A 25,134-nucleotide genomic window follows, 5' to 3' on the forward strand; every position below is an offset into this window, starting at 1 on the left:
GCCTTAAAGTAATCATAGTTATATGAAAAAGACACTATGAAGATTTAAGGATCAGCAGTTGAAATTTACAAACAAAGTTAAGACATAGATTACATTAAAATGGCTAGTTTATACTCTTAACATGTTCCCTGCTGAATACAAACATGGGAAACATATTTAAGTGTAGATAAAAATAAGTATATACTTGCAGTATTAATCATCCCATTTAACAACACCTCCTAATAGTCTTATAGTTGTGAAAAAGGTCCCATATTGAAAAGCTTTTCAAACATGATTCTTTCACAGGGAATTTATTTGTATATTTTTTTTCCAAATTTTCCTTCAACTCCTTTGTGTAACACCTCAAAGAAAGCAAAGACTAATGAATAATTATGTTTAGTGTTAGACAGCATGAAGATTCAAAGGCAGTATTTGTATTATTACGTTATCCTAGAAGAAGGAAGAGACTTCGTACTGATTGCTGACTTTTTTTAGGAATTTCAGTCTGAGGATTTATGATAGCAATGCCAATGAAGTTCTTTTAGACTCAGAATTAGGCATGGGAATTTAAGGAGAGGATACACTGTATTTATGCATAACAAAAACTGAGATGTGTTTGTAGATACAGCTCTGCACCTTACTTTCAAAATTATAGTTTTGAGGAAACTAGTTAAAGAAATAACTAGAGAAGGGTGGATGTTTCTTTCTCTGGTAGAATATGCAAACAAAGTTTTAAAATGAAAACTTTCAAGTGGAGAGATGTGGCTTCAGGCTTTTTGTTCATTGCTGATTCTGCAATGGCCATTGCACAGTCGGAAGCCTTTTCCACAGAAAATTACCCTGAAGAAAATTCTCAGTCTATCCCACTGTCCCTGTAGAAATTATACTTGGTCTACCTTGCAATTTTGTTTTTTGACATTGGAACGATGGCTTCTGTCGTCCTTCATAGAAGGAGACTTTCTTCTTTTTCCCCCTGAGTGTAAGGAGAAGATTACAGTCTTTGTATTCTTAGTAACCAGAGCTTATTTTGTGTTCCCACCCAAACTTATTGTGTAAGACTTTCCCCTCATCTTTCCTCACTTTGGGAACAGTCTTTGACTTGTTTCTTAGGAGTTTTCTTTGTTACCCAACTTTTTGCCTCCTACTGCTGAATGTGCTTATTGCTATTCTGTTTTCAGCCCCTGAGATCTCTCTGTGCCCTGCTGCTACCACTTCACCTATTGCCTTTTTTACCCTGTGCCCTGATGCGAGGGATACAGTGCTTCTCCAGGTGTCACCCACATGCACTTGGAACGTCTTGCGCTCTCCTCGCCTTCCTGCTTCCCTGCATCAGGTCGTGTGCGTTTCAAAAGCAGAAGGGTCACCAAGACTGCTGTTCTCTTCTTTCCTCTACATTTAGGGTTCACCAAACCTCTAAACGCAATATGTCTGCTGAGTGTTCTTTTATCCTTTTCCCTTATAAAAGTCTCTCTCTCTCTCTCTCTTTTCTTCCTTGCAGGAACTTCTGTTTTTACCCTTTCTCTCTTGACAAAGGCTATGTCTACTCCTTTATTCTCTTTATCCTTAAATGGACCTCCTCCTGCCCAACCCTATCTCATGTATCAAAATCCCCCCAATTCTGCATAAAAGGAGTGCTGCATTTCATTGCTGCCTATATGCAAAATTATGTTTCCTGCCTATTTTAGGTCTCAGTACTGAGTCTAAATTCCTCCCTTCTAATTTTTCACTGATCAAGAAATCATTCTCTTCAGTTTTTGTCTCTTAGTAAATAGACTCCATGGAGTGGATAATCAAGTGTATCACTGTTACCTGGAAAGCATTAATAGGTGCTTTTATTAGCCAGCTCTGTTGGGTGTGGATTTATACAGTTACAGGCAGTTAAACCTGTCACTCTTCTAACCCATCTAGCTCTGATTTTTTGTGCCCCCACTTCCCTTCCTCTTTCCCAGACCAGTAAATGATTCAGAGAACACTAAAGTTTTAGAATTAGTTTTAAATATTAGAGACAATTATCATAGTTCTTACAGGCATGCCCGTAAATGTTGTCAAGTTGATAAGTCTACAAAGACCTTACATTTCAGATGTATTTTTTGTATGAATGCAAATCAGCTACGTCTTGTCGATACTATTGCTAAAAGTCTCATTTTATAATGTGGAACTATGTGCTTCAGTGGACAGTTCATGTACAATTAAAAAAGTGTAGAAGTTAAGGTCTCCACAAACTGAGCAGTCTGTCACCTAGAGTGAGTGAAAGCAACTTCTGTTGATCAGAAAAAGCTACATAAAAAGCTGTTGCTGTACACAAACGTGGGGAACCTGAAAACTTTTTTATTTTTTGGACATTTTCCTAACTTTCAGAACAATGAGGCCAGCCAAAGGAAAACCCAAGAGATGTATATTTGCTTCAGATTTCTGAAAAAGAAACTGTTCTCCAGCTGAGAGTCCATTGCTAAAACCTTTAATCATGCAAATAAATGTCATACTAGTGACAGTAGTACCAGTGAAGCTCGTTAAAATCCTATTGGAAGACCTGAAGGATTCCTTTCCTTGATGTGTCATCCCATGCATTTTTAAAGCAACATGCAGGGATTCATCTGTATGCAGGTCTGTCTGATTTTAATGGAATGTAAAGATGTGACATCTGTGACAGCTCTGAGTCCACTTTTATAAAGAAGAAAAGGAGGGTCTCCACTAATACAGATAGGCACAGCTTTACCAAAGAAGTATTAAGAGATACTGATATAATTTAATTTTCATGAATGATAAAGTAAATATGGGTAGGGATGTTCAAGCTGGCTTATATTCTAAGCCAGATGTCTTTGGCAGTTACAAGCAGAAACTGTATACCAGGTTGCACATTTTGTCTCAAATTCTAAACCATGGTATGTTGTCACTGGTTTGCTGAAAGCCATCTGCTCAGACCTCATTTGATCTTCCCATTCAGTCTCGGTTCAGGTTAAGAGGACAAAATATATGTAAGGGAGGGAAATTATTGGGATGTTTTTCTCATGGAAAAAATTAATATTATTAAATTTTATTTAAATATTTTTTCTCATAAGATATATATTAGATACTGAAATCATGCACATTTTCTATTGTTTTCATGAAACAGGAAGAATTTTAGACACAAACTACTGACTGCAGATACAGGTGCACTGTCTATTATATTTGTATATCTGTATACCTTACATATATATAAAATTCTAAATATATAAATACACTATTACAGCACTTACCAATATATGTATTTAGTACCCCTTTTGTAGCAAAGTCTGTGGTTAACAAATGCATATAACTTACAACAGCTATTTCAATGTACCAGAATAAAAGATACAGTAAAATTGACAGAGAATGGTCAAAATATTCTGTCATGGTCTTATATATAACTGATGAGTTTCTTGACTCAGTGCATAGGAAACACCAATCTGTATTACTACACAAATATACACTTTAATTTTGCAATTTATCAAACATTTTTTCAATATTTCATATTTCTCAGTTATTCAGCTAATTTGTGCCTCAGAATACTGACTGTATGGAAATGAAATAGAGATAGCTTGTTCTATTCTATGGAAAGTTGGGAGTCTGAGTGGTGGAATACATTTTGCATTCTGCCTCCAATGCTGTAATCAGTGAATCAATCTTTCTAATTGTGCTTTACGTGCACTGAACAGATCAAAAGTGTAAGGCCTTACGAATAAGTATTATTCGAGGAGAGCAACTGAGTTCTCATTTTTAACAGGGTGTTATGTAGCTTGGGTTTAAGTAACACATACACATAAAATGGTAAATGTAAATGGTACATGTAGCTAAAATGTTGGTTTTAAGACAAACATGGATTTATGGAAGGAAAATTTGGCTTAGCCAACCTGATAGCCTTCTACAAGGAGGTGGCTGGCTTGGTGGATGATGGGAGAAGAGTGCATATTATCTTAGCTGTATTAAGGCTTTTGATGCTGTCTCCATAACATCCTCACAGAAAAGCTGATGAAATATGGGTTAGATGAGTGGACAGCAAGGTAGATGATTGTAAAATTAATGGCTAGGCCAGACATTTGTGATCAGTGGCACAAAGTCCACCTGGAGGTAGATCACTAGTGATGTACCCCAGGTGTCAATACTGGGCCAATACAGTATGACATCTTCGTAAATGACCTGGGTGATGGGACAGAGTGCACCCCTGGCAAGGTTGCAGGCAATACAAAATTGGACAGAGTGGCTGATATGCCAGAGGGCCATGCTGCCATCCAGAGGGACCTTAGCAGGCTGGACAAATGGACTAACAAGAACCTTATGAAGTTCAATAAAGGGAAGTGCAAAATCCCGCACTTGGGAAGGAACAGCCCCATGCACCCAGTACAAACTGGAGCCACATGGCTGGAAAGCAGCTTTGCAGAGAAGGACCTGGGTATCCTGGAGGAGAACAAGTTGAGCATGAGCTAGCAATGTGGCAAAAAAAGGTAAATGGGCTGCATTAGTTACAGTGTCACCAGCAGGTTGAGTGAGGTGATCATTCCCTATCTGCTCAGCAGTGATGAAAGCACACAAGAAGAGCTGTGTCCAGTTCTGGGCTCCTTGGTACAAGAGAGACATGAACATGTTGGAGCAAGTCCAGGAAATGGCTGGGAAGATGATTAAGGACTTGGAGCATCAGTTCAAGTAGAGGCTGAAAAGGCTGGGGTTGCTTAGGCTTGAGAAGTCTCAGGGAGATTTTATCCATGTGTATAAATATGTGTGTGTCAGAGGGGTGATACAGAAATATAGCCAAGCTTTCCTCAGTGGTATCCTGTGACAGAACAAGAGGTAATGGGCACTAATTGCTATACAGGAAATTCCATTTAAACATAAGAAACTTTTTTTTTTTTTTTACTGTGAGGGTGGTCAAACAGTGGAATAAGTTGCCCAGAGAGGCTGTGGAGTCTGCATCCTTAGAGATACTGAAAATTCAGCTGCACAGTCCTGGGCAACCTGCTCTAGTGTTCCTACTTGAGCAGGGGTTTGGGCTAGATAAGAGGTCCCTTCCAGCCTCAGTCATTCTTTAATTCTCTGAAGATGATATTAAGAACTCTGCATAGAAATTGCTAATTGGTGGTCTCATATTTTACCAGAATATGTTAAAACTTTTAGAATCCTTATCAGTATGTGTTTGTAAAGCATTACAGGAGAGTAGAAGAAATAAATCAGTTGAAAGAATGAGAATTGAACGTAATGCTTATTCAAGCTCATCATTTGAGAGAAACATACCTTAAACTATTTTTGTCTGAATCCTCAGGGTAAAAGTAAGTGCATGGAAACTCTTACGTATTGTAAGATCAGCTTTTCCATTTGCTCTTTGGTTTTATAATGTCAAAATCAGTTTGGATATTTTCATCAGTGTAGATGCTGATGAATAGATGGATGACTTTTATTAGCCTCCATACCATTGTTGCCTCTTGTAAAAGAACACAGCAAACATCTCAGCAAACTTAAACAGAAAGCGGTTTAAGTTGGCAGCATTGGAGACTCAAGGACATGCCAATTCTGACACTGCAGTGTGGTTTCAATGAACATTCATTTTTAAGTTATTGCAAAAATAGTAATATGCTTCATATTCTTTATTGTCCAAGACAATGTATACCATGGTTTTTTGCATAAAACAATAGCTTTGTCAAGACCAAAGTTAGCAGTAAATTGCATCTGGATGCTCCAGTTTTCCCAGGCTCTACTCTACCTTTGAGAAATTCTGATTTTTTTTTTTTAAATTTTTATTCAGTGTGATAATCCTTTTTTTTTTCTCCTTCAGTGGGATGGAACTGGGACAGACAAATCATACTAGTCTCTCTCTCACCCTCTTTACAACAGAGGGAAATGCATGAGAGGGGGAACCAAACCTACAGTGTCTTGCGTATGGAGACACTGGTATTCAGATGTGGGAACTGAACAAAAATGGACATTTTTAGTCATATTATACAATTTGGTGTCCATCTGGGATAGAGATTTCACAAGAAGCTGGGAGGGGACACAGCCAGGATAGCTGACCCAAACTAGCCAAAGGGATATTCCATACCATATGACATCATACTCAGTATATAAGTGGGGGCGCACTGGCCAGGGAGGGGAGATTGCTGCTCAGGGATGGGCTGGGCATCAGGTTCTGGGTGGTGAGCAAATTGCATTGTGCATCACCTGCTTTGTATATTCTGTTATAAGTACTGTTGTTGTTACTTTCCTCTCTGCTGTCCCGCTAAACTCTCCTTATCCCAATCCATGACTTTTACCCTTTTCTTCCCATTCTCCTCCCCATCCTGCCGGGGGGAGGGGGCGGGGAAGGGGTGAGCAAGCAGCCATGTGGTGCTCAGCTGCTGGCTGGGGCTAAACCACAACATTTGGGAAAGTTGTAAATTGATGTGTGCTATCTAAGAACAGAAGATACACGATTTGGGAGAATTCCTGTTTGCAGTAAGTAGATCAGTGTTATCTCAGAGGTCCTTTTACTTTTTCTTGTTAGGCCTGCTTGGCTGACCAGGACCATACTACTGCATTGCAAAGGTTTTAATGAAGGTCATGTGGCTAATAACTGTAAAGAGTGCTGCTTGCATCTTTATGCATAGTGCACTCTTTCTACAGATAAGGTATTTGTACAACTAGGATTTTGCACTTTAAAATTTGTGCCAGAATACAGACATATATTTGAAAATCGATGGGTGCTTGACTCAGACTGGGTGCATAAATACCTTTGAAAATGAGATGTCCATTAAATCTTTGTCCTTTGGATTTTTGATTTGGTTGGAGTTCTGCCATGAATGTCAAGGAGACAGGATTTCATCTTCACCTATTTTTTCTGTTCTGTAACAGCTCTAGGAAAAAGGAACTTCATTACAAAGCTAGGAGAATGCTTGTATGTTTTATACAATATAATATTGGGGTAAGCCAATAGCAATTTTTTCACTCAGTCTCCCAATCTGTAAAACTGATTGTGTTTTGCTATTAAAATCAGCAAAGTCGCTACAGATTCTGAGTGCTGTAAGATGTGGAGAGGCAAGGTAATATTACTAGATAATCGATACACCCTTTTTCAGATGAGTCTGTTACTTTGTAAGGATAATAGCTTTGCTATCAAACTTCTTCAGGTTAGGGTTTTGTACTATGTCTTTTGTGTTGAAGTTAAATATGCAGGAGGATGTATGTTACGTTAGTCAGTGTGAAGAGAGAGAATTACCTGAAAGTAAAAGCAAGCCACCTCTACCACCAAACATTGAAAACTACTTTTCCACTTCCTTTGGAAGGAAAAAAGGATAACTACTGAACAGCACTATAATGCACAGTGGTTTAGGGCAAGTGACATAAACAGGGACTGAAATATTTATTTTCCAATTTCGTTTTCCTCTGGACAAATGGGCTTAGTGTCAATTTTTTTCAGTCTGCAAGCTCTGTTGTGTCTGGACAGCTATTTCTTCAAATTGGGCTTATTTTCTAGTTGTATAAAACTCTTCATCTACATTGTGGATAGAGCGCATTAAGTTATTCCCTGTGGTGCACAGCTGGAAGCTATTCTGTGCTGCAACATTTTGTTTTGTTTTGTCCCAGTTTTTTCTCCCCACTGTGTTCCCACAGCCTAGCATAGCTCCGCGCTGCAGCAGACGAGGCTCTCTTTTTCCAGTGACACTTCTTAGAACATCTGAAATTGACATATTCTCTTTTGTCTTTTCAGTACAAATTCAGTGGCAAACAGCTCTGCTTGAGTGCACGAACATTTCAAAGTGCTCTATAGACTAGGAAGATTGGCTTGAAAAGTTAGACATATTTAGGCAGGCTGTTTTATTTGCTTCTTTGAAGAGACTAGGGATATTTTGAGAAGATTGAAGGAAATACACAGTGCCAAATATTGGTCTGTTTAGAAGAGAGAATAGGAATATGCAGGTCTGAACAGAGCTTTCTTTGAAGGAGAAAAACATTTTCTCAGTTCTAATGCTTTAATAAGAAACAAAGAAATCCCAGAGTTGGTAAACCAAAGTTTGTCTTCTATCTTGGAAGTATTTTGAAAATACTATTAAAAACCAGTAATGATTTTTTTTAAAGTTAACATTTTGCTAATATGTGCAGGGACTGCAATTATTTATATTAATTTTATCCTCAGTAAAATGGGGCACTGATCTTATCATTGTGTATTCACCATCTAGACATTAAATAATACTGAATGCAAAATTTCGTGTGCCAACCATTATCTGTCAAGAGGAAAGTTTACATATAGAGCCTTCTATCAGTATCTTTGCAGTGGTCTTTCTCCTTCTAATTTTCTTCTCTCTTTCCCAGTCTCCCCCACTGACTTAGACAGTTCCTTCCTTCATCTCCATGCAAATATCTCTGCTGCGGTCTTCCATCTCCTATCACTAATTGGTGGTTCCTTGTTTTTTGCTCAAGTTGACTGCTGCTTCATCCGTGCAGTAGCAGGCGGCTACATAGGTTATAATCTTGGTCTTCGTTCTTTGCTTGTGATTCCTACTTCCATGGTAATGCTGGAGTGTCCTTTTAGTGAGATGTATCCCACCAGTTGCTCTGTAGATGTAGGATACTGATGTGATTGAAACGGTATTTGCAATCTTCCATGGGTTATGTGAAGGGAAGGAAAGAAAAACGTGTCAGAACTGGTAGATGGTAGGAAGGCTAATGTAAAAATAAGGTAATTATTTTGTTTACATTCGTATCTATTTTCAGTACCCCTCCTTTGCTGTAGCTGCTCCTTGACATATTTTAAAAGTAGGTTACCCCAGTGGCTATCCCCACTTCATAATGAACCTGTAATCACTATTCGGCAGCTGGAGATATAGTTAATATCTTTGATTTCCCCCTAGAATCCCTCCATCCTCTCTCAGCTAGGGAAATCAACAAGGTCTTGCAGTGTGCTCTGAAGGTCAATCAAATAGCGCTATTTGGGAGGAGAGTGAGAGTGAGCATGAGATTGACTTCAACAGCTGACAGGCTTTATGAAAATGTCTTGTACCTGCTACTTGTGTAGCTCATGTGCTTCTGCTGATCTCAACCACTGCAATAAAGCATGCAGAAAATCTGTCAGTTTGGCAGAGGAGTAGGTAATAGGGCATGATGAAATAGGGCAAGGTGCCAGGCGTCAGATTGGTGGCTTTTATTCCACTGATACTCATTGAGCTTTTATGAGCTGGAGGTTGGTGAGGAAATGTGAAAAGTACGTAAAAGAAAGCATGTGAAGCTGGGCTGTTATTTTCCTTTATGCAACGAGATTAGAAAACATAAGAAAATGAATTAGGTAGTACTACTTTGCAGAAAGCTGCAAGGAAATCACCAATCTCAGAGAATGTTCTAAGGGTTTATAGGATAAGTAGCCATTAATGAGACCTCTATGGATGCCAGGTACTGATGGGAAGTAGTATAGAGGACAATAGCTGGTGGAAAAAATGAACGCTGGCAAAAAAATTATGGTTTCATTAGCAACACCACACAAAATTAAGTTTACAGTTTCTATTCCATTTTGGGTGGACCTTGATATTGGGCTATATGAGCTACCAACCTTAGTAAGAAACAACTACAGGTAGGTATTAGAGGCATTATTGAGGAAAAATGTGAAAGGGAATGAGTACAGTGATGCCTCCCTGGATAAAACCCTGTGACAGCCAGTGATTTAGGGATATTCTGAACTGACAGTTCAACACCAAGGCCTTCATGTTTAACAGCCCCAGAGGAACCCTTGTTCTATGTATTAATCTAATTGGTTTTTAATCCATTCCTGCTTTTGGAATAAAACCATTTCATAGTAGAATTTATTCATGTATTCTAAAATTTAATTTATACCATAATGAAAAGCAGGTCCATTTATAAACAGACAAAAAATGCCAATCAATGAAGAAAACTTCTGTATAAGTTGACTCAGCACCCCCAATTTGTGGTGGAAGGGTAACTAAACTTACCATGTTCCCTTCCAAATGTTCACTTACCCATTTATGATTTTATATAGTTATGTAATTTTCTACATCTCCCAATCAGTTCTTTTCCCAGTAGAAGAGTCACAGCCTATTAATGTCCACATTCAGAAGTTGATCCACAGCTGTGATCCTGTCACACTTTCCTTTATCTTTTTTAGTTCTACCATGTCCTTTTGGAGATGAGAGATAAGGAATATCATACAGTATTTCACTTGTCATTATGGATGGATTTATGCAATCATGTCATGACATTTTGTTTCGATTTCTTGAGCTAATATTTTCATTGAAATATCCATAATAATGCTTTCAGGGGTGATAATAGCTAGTGCAGAGTCTATCATATTTTCCCCCTGTGTATTAATTTCAGTTCCTCGATTTCATCTGCCATTTTATTGCCTAGACATACCATACCATGAAATTTTTCTACCTTTGTGATCTGTCCTTATTTTGATTATCCTGAATAATATCTATTATAAATAAACTGTCACCTTACTTTTTATCCTATTTTCTAAGTTACTTGTGTAACTGTTGAACAAAATGGGATTCAGCAAAGATTGCTGTGGTTTTCCATTGTTATTCTCTGTTTTCCTTTTTTTTTTTGGTTGTTATCTCATGAGAGGTCATTCCCTCACATGTCATGATAGCTTACTTAACTAACACACTACTTAACTAGAACAGTGGTAACGTAAAACTTGAGTACATCCGAGTTTGTAGGCAAAAATCAGCTATTCCTAGTGATTCGCTGCTTTTCATTTTTTACAGTTTTTCTCTAAAACCGTTTGTGTTCACAATAAACTTATCATCACTAATTCTGTAGAGAATAGAGCAGCTTTCTTGATTTCCCTTGCATGTTAACCACTTTAAAGAATTTGATTAACTTCTGTGTTATTTTCCTTTCATAGTTTAATCACCTGTCGATACTAAACAAACTGTCGGGCTTCTGTGCTCTAAAATCCAAAGTGGAAAGCAGAAAGATGACCATACCCATTTCATAGGTGAGAATCTGAGGCTGTGTTTTTCTCTTCATGCAACAGAAGTCTGTTGAAAACCAGAAATTGAATCCAAGCTGCTAAACCCACAGCCTAATTACAAGCCAATCTTTTCTACCTATTTCCTCCCTGCAATTGCTAGAATTTGGGTATTTTTTTACATTTAGAAATGAATGCTAATCTGTTTTTTGCTAGTGACACAAAGGAGGGAAAAGATTGATGTAGCTGGCAGTTGAAGAGAGTAGAATTTCTGTGCTTGCACTTGAGCTACACAAAATAGAGATAATGTGTTTCTGACTCAGAGGTATTTTACTCAGTCTTTGCACTGGAGCAAATGATTGCTAAAGGTACTTGGCAATAAAGAAAGAATAGTTGTCTGTAATTACAGCAGATGATGCTTTTGGAAGTGTTTCATAGCATGATGCCCATAGAATTCAAGGTGGGATTGATAACTAAATAAACTTTATAGTTTAGTGAGAAATTGAATTTTAAGAAGCACGAAACTAGTACACTAATTTTAAAATATTTCTTCTGTATAATTATCATCATGAAAAATAAGGCAAAATTCTCTAAAAAATGAACTGTGGTGTCTTGAGCTCTCTTCCCTTTTTCCTCGGGATTTATGATTAGAAAGACAGGAATCTTAGAAAGGATTAACAGTATATACTAGTATCATGAACATTCACATTTTTACTTCATAGTCAAAGAGCCTAAATAAAGGATGCTTTCATCTTCTGTGTTACTAGAGTCTCATGCCTATGTTGTGAAAGTATTACATATATTAATTGCTAGAAAGCAATACGAATAGTATTGAGTCTTCCATTCCATCAGGCTTGCGCATCAAATGCTCTTTAAAAGCAAAGCCTTATTTTGGGCTATACAAAGTAGTATCATAGAGTCATAAAATATTTTGAGTTGGAAGGGACCTATGAGGATCATGGAGTCCAGCCCCCTGTTCCTCACAAACAAAGATTATTCAAAAAAGCTTCAAATTTTTATTTGTTAATTATAATTTTTGACTTGTTAAAATTCCAGGGCTGGGGAATTAATCAATATGAAATGTGAAGTGCTGAGTGCAGTGTAGGAGCACTTTGTGCATCTCTTGCTCTCTGGCTGCCAGATCCACTCCTGTGAGCCTGCAGGGAATGCAATGAGATGCGCTTCTCTCTCGGGCGCTGGATCTTGACGTGGTCTCTTCAGTGAAACATCCAATGCTGGTTTCAGTGCTTGTGTTTGTACTGATGAAGGGCAAGGCTGTGTGGTAGTTTTGCCCTAAGCTGCACTGTACGTAAAAGAGGTTACCTGAGAATGAAATTATGTTCTAATTGGTGAGTTGCTTAAGTATTCTTCATTTACTTCTGTCTCTTACATTTAAAATTTGAGTTAAAACTTGGAAGAATGGTATGATTTGTGTATAGACATACAACATGTAATATTATTATAGCTGTGTGAATTTGCAGGATTTTTGCCTGCTCTTTTTCAGCTGTTACACTGTTTTATGAAGGATTTATTCTCCTGATGCCATCTACTGCAATTCCTTGCATGTAGGATCATTCTGTCCTTTTTATGAGGTTCACTTTTGAGCGAATAAAATACTTAACTCCAAACCAAATGCCAGACTCTGATAAGACTAAGTGATTACTGGCTTTTACACTGTTAACTTTGTATAGTCTAACTAGAGAATAATGAGGCTGTAAGTCAACATAGGAAGTTCCACAACTATTAATTCATCTACTTGGCTAATGCTTTCACAGATTTTACCATGTGCCCCCATTGTAGAAGGCAGCAAATATCACTGAAAGCATTGACTAAAAATACAAGACCAACTGTATAGATCTTTAAATGTGATGAAAATGGGCTGTAATCTATACAGAAGCAAGCTACACGATCAATAAAATCTCAACTATTGATTGACTATACAAATTCGCCAGGTTAGTAACTAATGGGCTGCCTTGCTCAAGCAGTATGTTTAACATGTTTTTAAAGCAAGCGTGAGAATCACTAACTCACAATGTCAGAGGACAGCTGTACTGTGACCACCCAAGCTTGGTAATTAAATGGCATACAGGTTAATTTCAGAGACAAGGAGGGCACTGGAGTTAAAGAACTGAAAGGAGTTGGTTGAATAGTGTTGTCCATCTGCGGAGGAGGAAAAGGAAAGTCATTATAAAGGGAGCCTTGTGTCTGTACAATAATTGCAGATTCAATTTTGATTGAAGCCTTATTTTAAGTTTATAATAATACAATAGGGTTAGAAGCTGAATGAATTGCAAAAGGGTGGGTTTGGAGCCAGTGGAAATTGTCATCAAATAAATCTGAAGATGATCCCAATCCATACCTTAGATTTTTTTTGTTGTTTTGGTTTAATCTGCAGCCATGGCAAATTACACTTTTGAGGATGCAAAACTGATTGATTTAATGTGAGGGGTTAATGTATACATTCAACATATCATAGCACTTTGTCTCCATGGATCAATTTTATCACGGCTCAAAGGTTTTGATCAGTATTTAGTGGGAAGGAGAGTAACCCACCTTAATGATTGTTCTTCATACGGTTTATAATTTTTATAGTTTACTGCTACAAGGAACTCGGTTCAGCAGAGCACTCAGACATTTGCTTAAGTGCTGTACTGAATGAGAATCCTAATACATCACTCAGCATGTGCACCTGAAAGTACTGCCATAAAAGATATAATGCTGTATATATTATCCTCTTCTTGAGAAAAGGGAAACCACACATGACAGATGCTATTCATGTTGCTGCATAAATTGCTTAGCTGCTCTGATGACAAGGGTGACTATGAGGTCCTAAGCAGAATAGTAATATACGGTAATATAAGTTCGCTGAATCGAGTGCAGCTTCAGCAAGTTTGCCGATGACACCAAGCTGTATGGTGTGGTCGACACACTGGAGGGAAGGGATGCCATCCAGTGGGACCTTGACAAGCTGGAGAGGTGGGCCCGTGTGAACCGCATGAAGTTCAACAAGGCCAAGTGCAAGGTCCTGCACATGGGTCGGCACAATCCCAACCACAACTACAGGCTGGGCGGGGAATAGATTGAAAGCAGCCCTGAGGAGAAGGACTTGGGGGTATTGATTGATGAGAAGCTCAACATGAGCCAGCAGTGTGCACTTGCAACCCAGAAAGCCAACTGTGTGACCAGCAGGTTGAGGGAGGTGATCCTGCCCCTCTACTCTGCTCTGGTGAGACCCCACCTGGAGTACTGCGTCCAGCTCTGGGGGCCCCAGTACAGGAGAGACATTGAGCTGCTGGAGAGAGTCCAGAGGAGGGCCACAAAGCTGATCAGAGGGCTGGAGCACCTCTCCTATGAGGACAGGCTGAGAGAGTTGGGACTGTTCAACCTGAAGAAGAGAAGGCTCCAGGGAGATCTAATTGTGGCTTTCCAGTACCTGAAGGGGCCTACAGGAAAGATGGTGAGGGACTGTTTATGAGATACTGTAGTGACAGGACAAGGGGTAATGGGTTTAAGCTGAAGGAGGGTTGATTTAGATTAGATGTTAAGAAGAAATTCTTTACTGCGAGAGTGGTGAGGTACTGGAACAGGTTGCCCAGAGACGTTGTGGAGGCTCCATCCCTGGAAGTGTTCAAGGCCAGGTTGGATGGGGCTTTGGGCAACGTGGTCTAGTGGAGGGTGTCCCTGCCCACAGCAGGGGGGGTTGGAAATAGACGATCTTTGAGGTCCCTTCCAACCCAGACCATTAAATGATTCTGTGATAATGCAGCCTGTGAAGAAAAAGCTTTCCCATGGAGATGTAAGCAGAAAAGAAGAATAATAAAGACTTTTCAGAGGTAATTTGCATACAATGTTTCAATGTCCAATTGGATAGAAACACAAGGTTTGATTATGAAAAAAAATAATTTTAGATGCTTTGTGTGTTTCCATACTTTCTCCTTTGTCATACTGCTGTTGTTCAGGATATAACCAGAGGGTACTAATTTGAATTTTAGAGGGGAATGAGGAAACCATCAGTATAATGGCTTTATTCTGATGTCCAAACTCTGGATTCAAACCCAAAGTTGTTGGTGCTTTTCTGTGCTTCATTACTTCCATAGTTGTTGAAAACTAAGGCTTTCTCTTTAATGTGTTATGTTCATTTATGATTGTGCTGCCAAAGTCACCTTTGTTGCTTTTGTTTATGATTTTATTTCTTTTTGTTTGCAGGGTTGTTTCCCGCAGTGCTGAACCTGGCTACTAATGCTCTCATCACAACCAATGCTACTTGTGGAGAAAAGGGTCAGGAAATGTACTGCAAACTTGTTGAACATGTACCTGGACAGCCTGCAAGGAACCCTCAGTGCCGTATTTGTGATCAAAGGAGCAGGGTTCCACACCGTACGTCTGCCATTTTCATTTTGTTCCTTTAAAAAGATTTTTTTCCAAAGGTTGTAGATACTCGGCAAACAAAACTGTATATTACTGGCCCAATTACTATGAAATGTATGTCTCTTTCTTTTTAAATTAGGTTACTCATCTTTTCTGTTGGTACTTCAAAATCTGTATCTGTTATGTATACTCCTCAGACTGAACTTTCTAATTCAGATGCTTAAAGTGGAGCACCTAAATTCAGACTTAGAAAAATTAAGTATCTACAGGTGTTGTTGAATTTTCTTGATATATACTGACCATGAATGAAAACCAGATGACTTTTACCTGCATACCTACATGTGGAATTTAAACATTTTGGCTGATCTAAGCAACATCTGAAATTTCAGTTTAGGGCCAGCTCCACTTTTATTTTGTTGTGGTCTTGGATATTTTTCTTCTTTGTTTGATGTTAATTCAGTTTGACTGAGGCAGCAAAAAAAAAGATAAGATAACAGAGCATTGCTTGGTTTAATTGCTTAGTTTTTCATATTAAAATTGATCTTTGCTAACATCGCTTTTTTAAACACTACCCAGAAGCAAAATCAATTTTCAAGTATAAATTTGTTATCATCTGCTTCAGAGATGTATGCTTCTGATAGTTTGGAAGATTTGAACTAAGAAAATTTCTTAGTCAAGTCATAAAAGTTTAATTTCATGTGACCTTGCAGTGAAAGACTTGAATAGCATTAACATTGTTAGATTTTTGTGGGTATATTGGCACTGTATATGGTAGAGGGTGCAGAGACACTTAAGACAGCTTTTAATTGAATAGATAAAACGTTGGAAGAAGCACAGCCACAGAAGCATGGAGACAATTTCTCTTTTTTTTCCCGATTGTTTCCCTCTGAAACCTAGTTCAGATACATGTACACCACATGACTAAGCACATTTAAACATGTGCTTAAAACTATGGGGAAAAAAAAAAAAGACAACATTTAATCTACCTGCTAGTTCTAGACAGGATGAGCTATCTATGTCTGTCTGTAGCTTTCCAGACAGAAGCTCGTTTAGCTTCTCCTTAGAAATGTCCTTCCAGGGCCACCCTTCCTAGAGTTATTTTACCCATTACAAAGTCTTTTCCTAATAGCTAATCTGCATCTTCCTTGCAGAAATTCATGTTACCTTTCTCCTAATTCAGTCAATACAAGGAATGAATTATTCCCTTCTTCTTTACAAAAGTCTTTTACTTAGTTGAGGGTTGACGATATTGCTGCTCTGTCTAGTTTCTACACGAGGCTATCTCTCTTCTTTCATTCTCCACCTAAGTTGTATTTTCTAGATCTCTAACTGTGCAAACTGCAGTTCTCTGAATTTTCTCTAGAGGTTTTCATCTGCATTAAAATTCACCTGAGCTCTTACCAGCACTGCATAGAGATGCAGGTTTGCTTCAGAATGAACAGAATATATTCCTGTTTACATGTTTTACTTAGATATTTCCCATTTTTAATGGTGTGACACCACTGAGAGATATATAGCTAATTGCCCATGATAATCCCCAGATACTTTCCTGCTACATGGCTACCTATCCATTGGCTCCCCATCTTGTATTTGTGAAGCTAATTATAATTGCCCCAGTACAGACTACTTCATTTGTCTGAACACAGTTGCTACCTACATTTTTTCCCCAAGATAGTTTCCAAGTTTTGATGTCTTTTTTAATGGTAGTAAATGCTGCCTTCTGAGGAAAGGTCACATGATTTTGAGGCAATGTAAGCATTCAGATGTTATGTTGCATTGTAGTAGTGTGTCTTAGAGAAGATTTCAGGGGCTTTTGGAACCATTCCAATTGGCAGACGCTGCATAAGAGTTTCTTTCCCTTCTTTATAAATGGGTATTTAGAAACATATGCACATCATGCAAGTTTTTTTTTCTATATCAGGTTTGTTTAATTCAGAAACCAAACCTAAACCAGATCTGGATTGCTTTGTTCCTATGTCCTGCCTATGATATCAGATGGTGTACGCTAATGTATGTGTATATAGAGACATACATATGTATATATATATAAACTCCATCTGAATGATTTATATTTGTGTTTCCCCTCTCCTACCCCCTTAAAAACTTGAATCTTCTCAGCTTCATAATGTCTAGTCTTTTGTTGCCAACCACATCTCATTTTAAGGTTTTTAAATGTTCATTTGGCAGAAGGAAGTGCCTTATTTAAACAAAGATGGCTCATTAATAGGAGAACCATGTAATGTAACCAGACTTTAAATGATCCCCCTGGAATGTATGAGTCTGGAGTGCCTCCCCTTAATTACTGTAGTAGGAAATGAACACAAATTCCCTGGTTAATCACATGTGAGACCAAATTAAAGAGCACAGTTTGATGGGCTCACTCTGTAAGTTCTCCCCCTTGCCATCCATCAGGGAGATTGGTCCTTCAACTGCATTTGCAATCCAGTCCTTTTTGCAAATATTATATTATTTTCCCTTCCTTTTAAATAGGCAAAACATGCCAGCAATTAATCAGTGTTTTCAAATTAATTATGATTAAACTTTCATAATGGTGATTACAGTTAATTGTTGATTCATCTCCCAGCCCTCCTTCTCATGATTTACCTTTATATGAATTTCACCTGAAGAGACTTAAATCAAAATTTCCAATTAGACAGCTTCTGTCACAATTACTGAGGAGCTCTGGGTTTGATTTACAGAAGATTTTTGCTAGCACTCATTTAAAGCCAAGGTTTGTGAAAATGATCAGAGCTGTGGGAACTGACAACATGTAAAGCATGGGTGTGTTTTGTTTTTCTCTTCAATATAAAGATAAAGCTACTAATAACATCACTTGTAGCACCAGTATTCTAACTTGCAATGTTGGTGCCCACTAATGCCACTGAATAATCTGATATTTAAATGAAATTTTTGGCATTTTCAATTTTGAGGGATTATGCCTTCCCTCACTCCCACAAAACACTTTAATTGTGTCTTTAAATATGTTCAGACATTCTGGCTTCCCTTAATGAGCTAGGACTCCTGTCCTCTGCAGGTGGTTGATGTAGCAAAAAACCAGAGACACAAAGACTATCAATCTGGCTGGTTGATTTAAGTAATAATTAAAATAACAAGTAAATTAATCAGTTCATGAATTAATTATTTGCAATTCTAGGACTAGCTAGTAATGAACCATATTCCAGTTTTATATCAAGAAAACCTGTCAGTTTAGAAAGCCATCCTTAATGAGAGGGGTAGGATTTTTCCTGTCTTGCTATGTTCTTACAGACAGAACTTGCATAGAAAAAAAAGTCTGTATTTCAATTTCCTTTGAGTTATTTTTCCCATAATGTACAGACTTGCTCTAGGCAATTAGGGACTTCAAAATATAGATTTTATACTTCTTAAAATTGAGGTTATGTTATTCTTCATTTTGTACGGGAGAGAAACACGAATTGACCACAAAAAGTAGCCTGAAAATGTTGAGTGCGATTTTTCTCAGTCTAAATAACATTAAAATACTGTTTAAGCAAACTTCAATAATTTAGAAGATCTTGAAATCTAGGAAGAATTCAATTCTGTAAATAAATTCTTAGCCCTGTTATTTGGGATTCATTTGGGACACTGCAGCAGAGTAAACATAGACATGAAAAGTAATGCATCTTGGACTTTAATATGGATTATAACCAAGCAAACCTTCTTTATATGCATGTATGTGACTCAGACAATTTTCCAGTTGAGAAATATATTCTGTAATGATTTCTGAATCATTTCATCTGTAATTTCTGAATTATTTCCTGAATTATTTCCATGTGTGCTTAGATATGCAAGTACCAGTATTACTGCTTTCCCTGCACACCGTATCTTAGGTTCCTGGTTTATTGTTTCTATTGCAACATTTAATGACTTTACAGTACTTGAAACTTTGGAAGACTGCAGGAAGTGTTCGTGTGATTTAGATGCCTACATTTTCTATAGAATCAGGAGAGCTTCCAAGTGCATTGTGGTGTTTTGAATCACCTTCTTGTGATCCTAACCAAAATTAAACTAACATCAGATGAGTATTCCAGTAATATTAAGCATGACTGTGCCTCAAGAGTAGAAGAAAATTACTTTCCTGGGTGTTTATTTTAAAGTGCTGCCTCATTAGTTCTGTAATTGTACTAAAATGTAGATTTTAGATCTAAAAACATTTAAATCTCCTAATAATTTTGAAAGATATTTATGTATTTCTGCTGTTCTAACAGAACGACATCCGATAACAAATGCAATTGATGGCAAGAACACTTGGTGGCAAAGCCCTAGTATCCAGAATGGAATTGAATATCACTATGTGACCATTACATTGGACCTCCAACAGGTAGACTTCTGTTTGTTTGTTTCTGTAAAGACTTTCTTTCTTGCACAATAGATCACCTGGATTATTTTCCTCTTTGGTCTATGTTGCTTTTATATTATGAAGACACGCTCAGCTTCTCCTATAACTTTCTGTTGTTTATATGGATAATTCTGACTGACCCACTGAGTGTAACATAATGTACCAAATTAAAAATAATTATTTAATCCATATTTTTATGAAGTCATGTTTAAAATTATTTAGAAGTATTTTATTCATGATAACTTCTGGTTTGGCTCTTTAAAGACAATTAAAAGACAGTTTCAGGGAAAATTAATATGAATAAAAGTTTATGTTCAGGGTAGTGTTCTTTCTTCTTTCAGTAACATAGTACTATATACTTAAATACACAAAAAATACTTAAATACATTAAAAATAGATCAGCTGTGCTAGAGACACATTTGCATACAATGGGTTATTTTGAGCAACAGCCTGGGTAAAGGGAGGAGTTTGGCTAATGAGGTCCTTAAACAAATTGCCTCTTGTTAGTGGAATCTTGCTTGACAGATGTAGCTATATAGAATGCAGTTATATGATGCTTACGAAAATGCTACATAAATTCCAGGTTAGCATGGTTTAACCCCAGCCAGCAGCTCAGCCCCACACAGCCGCTCACTCACGCCCCCCACAGTGGGATGGGGGAGAGAATGAGAAGGGTAGAAGTGAGAAAACTCGTGGGTTGAGATGAAGACAGTTTAATAGGTAAAGCACAAGCACACACAACAAGCAAAGCAAAACAAGGAATTCATTCCCCACTTCCCATGGGCAGGCAGGTGTTCAGCCTTCTCCGGGAAAGCAGGGCTCCAGCACGTGTAACAGTGACTTGATAAGACAAACACCATCACTCTGAATGTTTTCCCCTTCCAGGTTTTATAAACTCCCCCAGGTTTATAAGCTGAGCATGACGTCATATGGTATGGAATATCACTTTGGTCAGGTGGGGTCAGCTGTCCCGGCTGAGTCCTCTCCCAACTCCTTGTGCACCCCCAGCCCCCTTGCTGGTGGGGTGGGGTGAGGAGCAGCAAAGGCCTTGGCTCTGTGTAAGCACTGCTCAGCAGTAACAAAAACATCCCTGTGTTATCAACACTGTTTTCAGCACAAATCCAAAGCATAGCCCTGTAGTAGCTACTGTGAAGAAAATTAACTCCATCCCCACCCAAACTAGCACACAGGTGCAAGAGGATCTGAGGGTAGATGGAAAATAATTTTATTTTTATTATGCCAAGATAAATACAGAATAATTATCTGGTACCAAATTTATTCATTATGCTATTAAACTTGACCATTTTGGTATTCAATTAAGTAGGTAACAAGTTAATCCCCCCCAAATCTTCTCAGGTCTGTGGCTGGCCCATATTTGTCTGCAACTTGAATCGGACCACAAAACATAGAATCATAGAATCATTTAGGTTGCATAAGACCTTTAAGTTCATCGAGTCCAACTGTTAACGTAGCACTGCCAAGTCCATTGCTGAACCATGTCCCTAAGCGCCACATCTACACGTCTTTTAAATGCTTCCAGGGATGGTGACTCAACCACTTCCCTGGGCAGCCTGTTCTAATGAATGACAACCTTTTCAGTGAAAAACATTTTCCTAATATCCAATCTAAACCTCCCCTGGTGCAACTTGAGGCCATTTCCTCTTGTCCTATCACTTGTTACCTGGGAGAAGAGACCAACACCCACCTGGCTCCAACCTCCTTTCAGGTAGTTGTAGAGAGTGATAAGGTCTCCCCTCAGCCTCCTTTTCTCCAGCCTATACAACCCCAGTTCCCTCAGCCACTCCTCATAAGACTTGTGCTCTGGACCCTTCACCAGCTTTGTTGCCCTTCTTTGGACACACTCCAGCACCTCAATGTCCTTCTTTTACTGAGGGGCCCAAAACTGAATACAGTACTTCAGGTGCAGCCTCACCAGTGCTGAGTACAGGGGGACGATCACTTCCCTACTCCTGTTGGCCGCACTATTTCTGATACAAGCCAGGATGTTCTTGGCCTTCTTGGCCCCTGGGGCACACTGCTGGCTCATGTTCAGCTGGCTGTGGACCTACATCCTCAGGTCCTTTTCCTCCGGGCATCTTTCCAGCTACTCTTCCCCAGGTCTGTAGCGTTGCATGGGGTTGTTGTGACCCAAGTGCACTGAGCCTTGTTGAACCTCATGCAGTTGGCCTCGGCCCATGGATCCAGCCTGTCCAGATCCCTCTGTAGACCCTTCCTACCCTCAAGCAGATCAACAGTCCCACACAACTTGGTGTCATCTGCAAAATGACTGAGGGAGCACTTGATCCCTGTGTCCAGATCACCGATAAAGATATTAAACAGAACTGGCCCCAGTATTGAGCCCTGGGGAACACCACTTGTGACAGGCCGCCAACTGGATATAACCCCATTCACCACAACTCTTTGGGTCCGGCCAGCCAGCCAGTTTTTTACCCAGCAAAGTGTGCATACGTACAAGTCACGAGCAGCTAGTTTCTCCAGGAGAATGCTGTGGGAAACAGTATCATAATCTGTTTTCCATGTGCTAAGAAAAAAGGAAAGGCCCTTTCTCTGGCTCACTGGAGAGAGATTCCCCTTCCTAGCTCCCCCTTCCTCTGTGATATCTTCAGTGAGATCAGTTTTCTATTTCATATTATTATTATTGGTTTATTGATTTCTCTCGGAACCTGCCTGTCTGTGGTGGGTTGGCCATGGCTGAGGGCCAGGTGCCCACCAGAGCCGCTCTGTCACTCCCCTCCTTCATTAGACAGGGAAGAAAAGGTACAATGAAAAAAAACCTTATGGGTCGAGATAAGGACAGGGAGAGATCATTCTCTAATTATCATCACAAGCAAAACAGACCGAACTTAGAGAGGGAATTCATCTTATTTATTACTAAGCAAAACAGAGTAGAGGAATGAGAAATAAAACCAAATCTTAAAAACACCTCCCCCCACCCCTCCCATCTTCCCGGGCTCAACTTCACTCCCGGCTTCAACCTCCGCCCCCCTCAGCGGCACAGGGGGACGGGGAGTGGGGGTTACGGTCAGTTCATCACACGGTGTTTCTGCCGCTTCTTCATCCTCATGGGGAGGACTCATCGTTCCCCCACTCCAGCGTGGGGGTCCCTCTCACGGGAGACAGTCCTTCACGTCCTTCTCCAACGTGAGTCTCCTCCACGGGGTGCAGACCTTCAGGAGCAAACTGCTCCAGCGTGGGTCCCCCACGGGGTCACAAGTCCTGTCAGCAAACCTGCTCTGGCCTGGGCTCCTCTCTCCACGGATCCACAGGTCCTGCCAGGAGCTTGCTCCAGCGCGGGCTTCCCATGGGGTCACAGCCTCCTTCAGGTGTCTCCACCTGCTCCGGCATGGGGTCCTCCACGGGCTGCAGGTGGAATCTCTATACCCCCTCATCCTCCCTCCATGGGCTGCAGGGGACAGGCTGCTTCACCATGGTCTTCACCACGGGCTGCAGGGGAATCTTGCTCCGGCACCTGGAGCACCTCCTCCCCCTCCTTCTGCACTGACCTTGGTGTCTGCAGAGTTTCTTACATCTTCTCACTCCTCTCTCTGGCTGCAAAAGCTCTCTCTAACTGTTTTTTCTCTTTCTTAAATATGTTATCACAGAGGCGCTGATTGGCTTGGCCTTGGCCAGCAGCGGGTCCATCTTGGAGCCGGCTGGCATTGGCTCTGTCAGACACAGGGGAAGCTTCTAGCAGCTTCTCACAGAAGCCTCCCTTGTAGCTCCCCCGCTACCAAAACCTTGCCACGCAAAACCAACACACTGTCCTTATCTCCCTTCTTTCTCATTTAGCCATACCTAAAGAGGACAATAGCTAATTATCAAATGAAGAGTCTTGAATAAAGCATAGTTTGTCAGAAAATAAATACAGTGAAATGAAAGGCAGGCCATTGAGACATTGGTGTGCATCCGTACATGCAATTTTGTTCTAAGAGATCAAACTTAGTCTTAACTTAGTCCACAACCCAGAACTACAGTAAGTTTTAACAAAGAATAATGCTTGGATATCTAGGGTTTTGTCCTTTATTTCTTGTAAAAAAATCTGTCATTGAAACAATCTGATGGTAAAAATTCTTGTAACTACTGTGTATATGTGACATTGAAGTACTTGGAAGGCAGTAGTCTTTATACCTGGAAGAGTCTTCGAATCCTGGAAGAATTATTAGCATTCTGGCTTTGGAACCCGCTCTGTTACTGGCAGAAACATCTGAGTCTTTGGCCTTATATATGCAAAAATATTCAAAGTGCATTTCTCATTCAATCAGCAGAACTAAACCTTTTTACGGAAGTTTGAATTTAAGTTCCTGTGTATTAAACAGTTGTGGGTTTTTTTAAATGTCTGTTAAACTTTCAGAGTTATTAACTAGTTTGCCTGTACAGCAAGGGATTGTGCCTCTTGTTGGCTGTGATCTGTTAATATGTGAGTAGCTCTCAGGCATTAGAACTAAATTACCATCCTCGTTTTTCATCACCTCAGTGATTTTACTTGTGTAGTTGTTTAGGTCTGGTCTGCTAAACTAGAGCTTTTTTCTGCTATGTCAGTATGTAGATTGCCATAAGAAATAAGAAAATTTGTGCAGTTCCGAAAGTTTTGGGTTTTCTAATATACTAAAAGACAGCAACTACAGAGTCAGTGACTATATTGAAGAAAAAGTATGGGTTGTTCTAATGTCTTTAAAAGCCGCCTTTGTGTGCCAGTTGACAGCACTCTGAAAATACTGCACTGTGCCTTGTGTGGGGTTGGGGGTCTTTTGTTGTTGTTGTTGTTGTTGTTGTTGTTATTTTATTTAAATGAGGCAAGGCTCATAGTTGAGCCTGTTTCTTTCCCATGTTCTCTTGCATATTGTTCAAAGAAAGCTTGGCAGTCCTCTTGCAGTACTAAAGCCAATACCTTCTCTTCAGCCCCTTCAGTTGTGCTGGCTGGAACAGGAGCAGTGTTGAGGTTTCCGTGTATGACAGGGATAAGGCCCTGTGTCACTAATGTTGTCTGGCACACGCTTTATGATCTGAGTAACCCATGCAGTTAGGAATGCACGCTATGTTTACTCACCACCTTATGTGAACAGAACAACAGTTTTGTTCCCCAAAATGTAGTAAAAGGTATGTTGCAGTTTGTGTGGGTTTTAGACTGCTCAGTAAGAAATAAGAGTCGTTTGGGTTTTGAGGAGTATTAGGAGGTTTTGTTTGCTTATTCGGGTATTTTGTAGACACAGCATTGTCAGCTTTATTAAAGTAGTCAGTAAAATATGAAATTTCTCTTCCAGCTAGTGTCATGCGTAGCAGTCACTATGAAAGATGAAGGTCACCAGATATCTTTGAGACCTCACTTAAAAGAAATACAATTCTTTACCTTTGGCTTATAGGAGATTCAGTAATTGCTATGTTGTGTTGGTAAATTCTTGCTTTAAGTAGAAAAATGCTTAACTTCTTTTTGTGAGATAGAAATAACAGATGACAAATCTACAAGTAATGGACTGAAAATTGCAGGAATGCATTAGTTTGTGTGTTA

At 39.3% G+C, this 25,134-nt stretch overlaps 1 protein-coding gene across 2 annotated transcripts in view; it reads left to right on the forward strand.

Moving 5' to 3' along the window:
- LAMA2 (laminin subunit alpha 2) overlaps positions 1-25,134 on the forward strand; it is a 379,509-nt gene that overhangs the window by 76,173 nt on the left and 278,202 nt on the right. For both annotated transcript variants that reach the window (XM_075748052.1, XM_075748053.1), the window contains exons 2-3: positions 15,089-15,259; positions 19,477-19,589. In XM_075748052.1, coding sequence (XP_075604167.1) covers positions 15,089-15,259; positions 19,477-19,589 — 284 coding nt within the window. The remainder of the gene's footprint in view (positions 1-15,088; positions 15,260-19,476; positions 19,590-25,134) is intronic.

The sequence above is a fragment of the Balearica regulorum genome, chromosome 3 (assembly GCF_011004875.1).
Source record: "Balearica regulorum gibbericeps isolate bBalReg1 chromosome 3, bBalReg1.pri, whole genome shotgun sequence".
NCBI classification, from domain to species: domain Eukaryota; kingdom Metazoa; phylum Chordata; class Aves; order Gruiformes; family Gruidae; genus Balearica; species Balearica regulorum.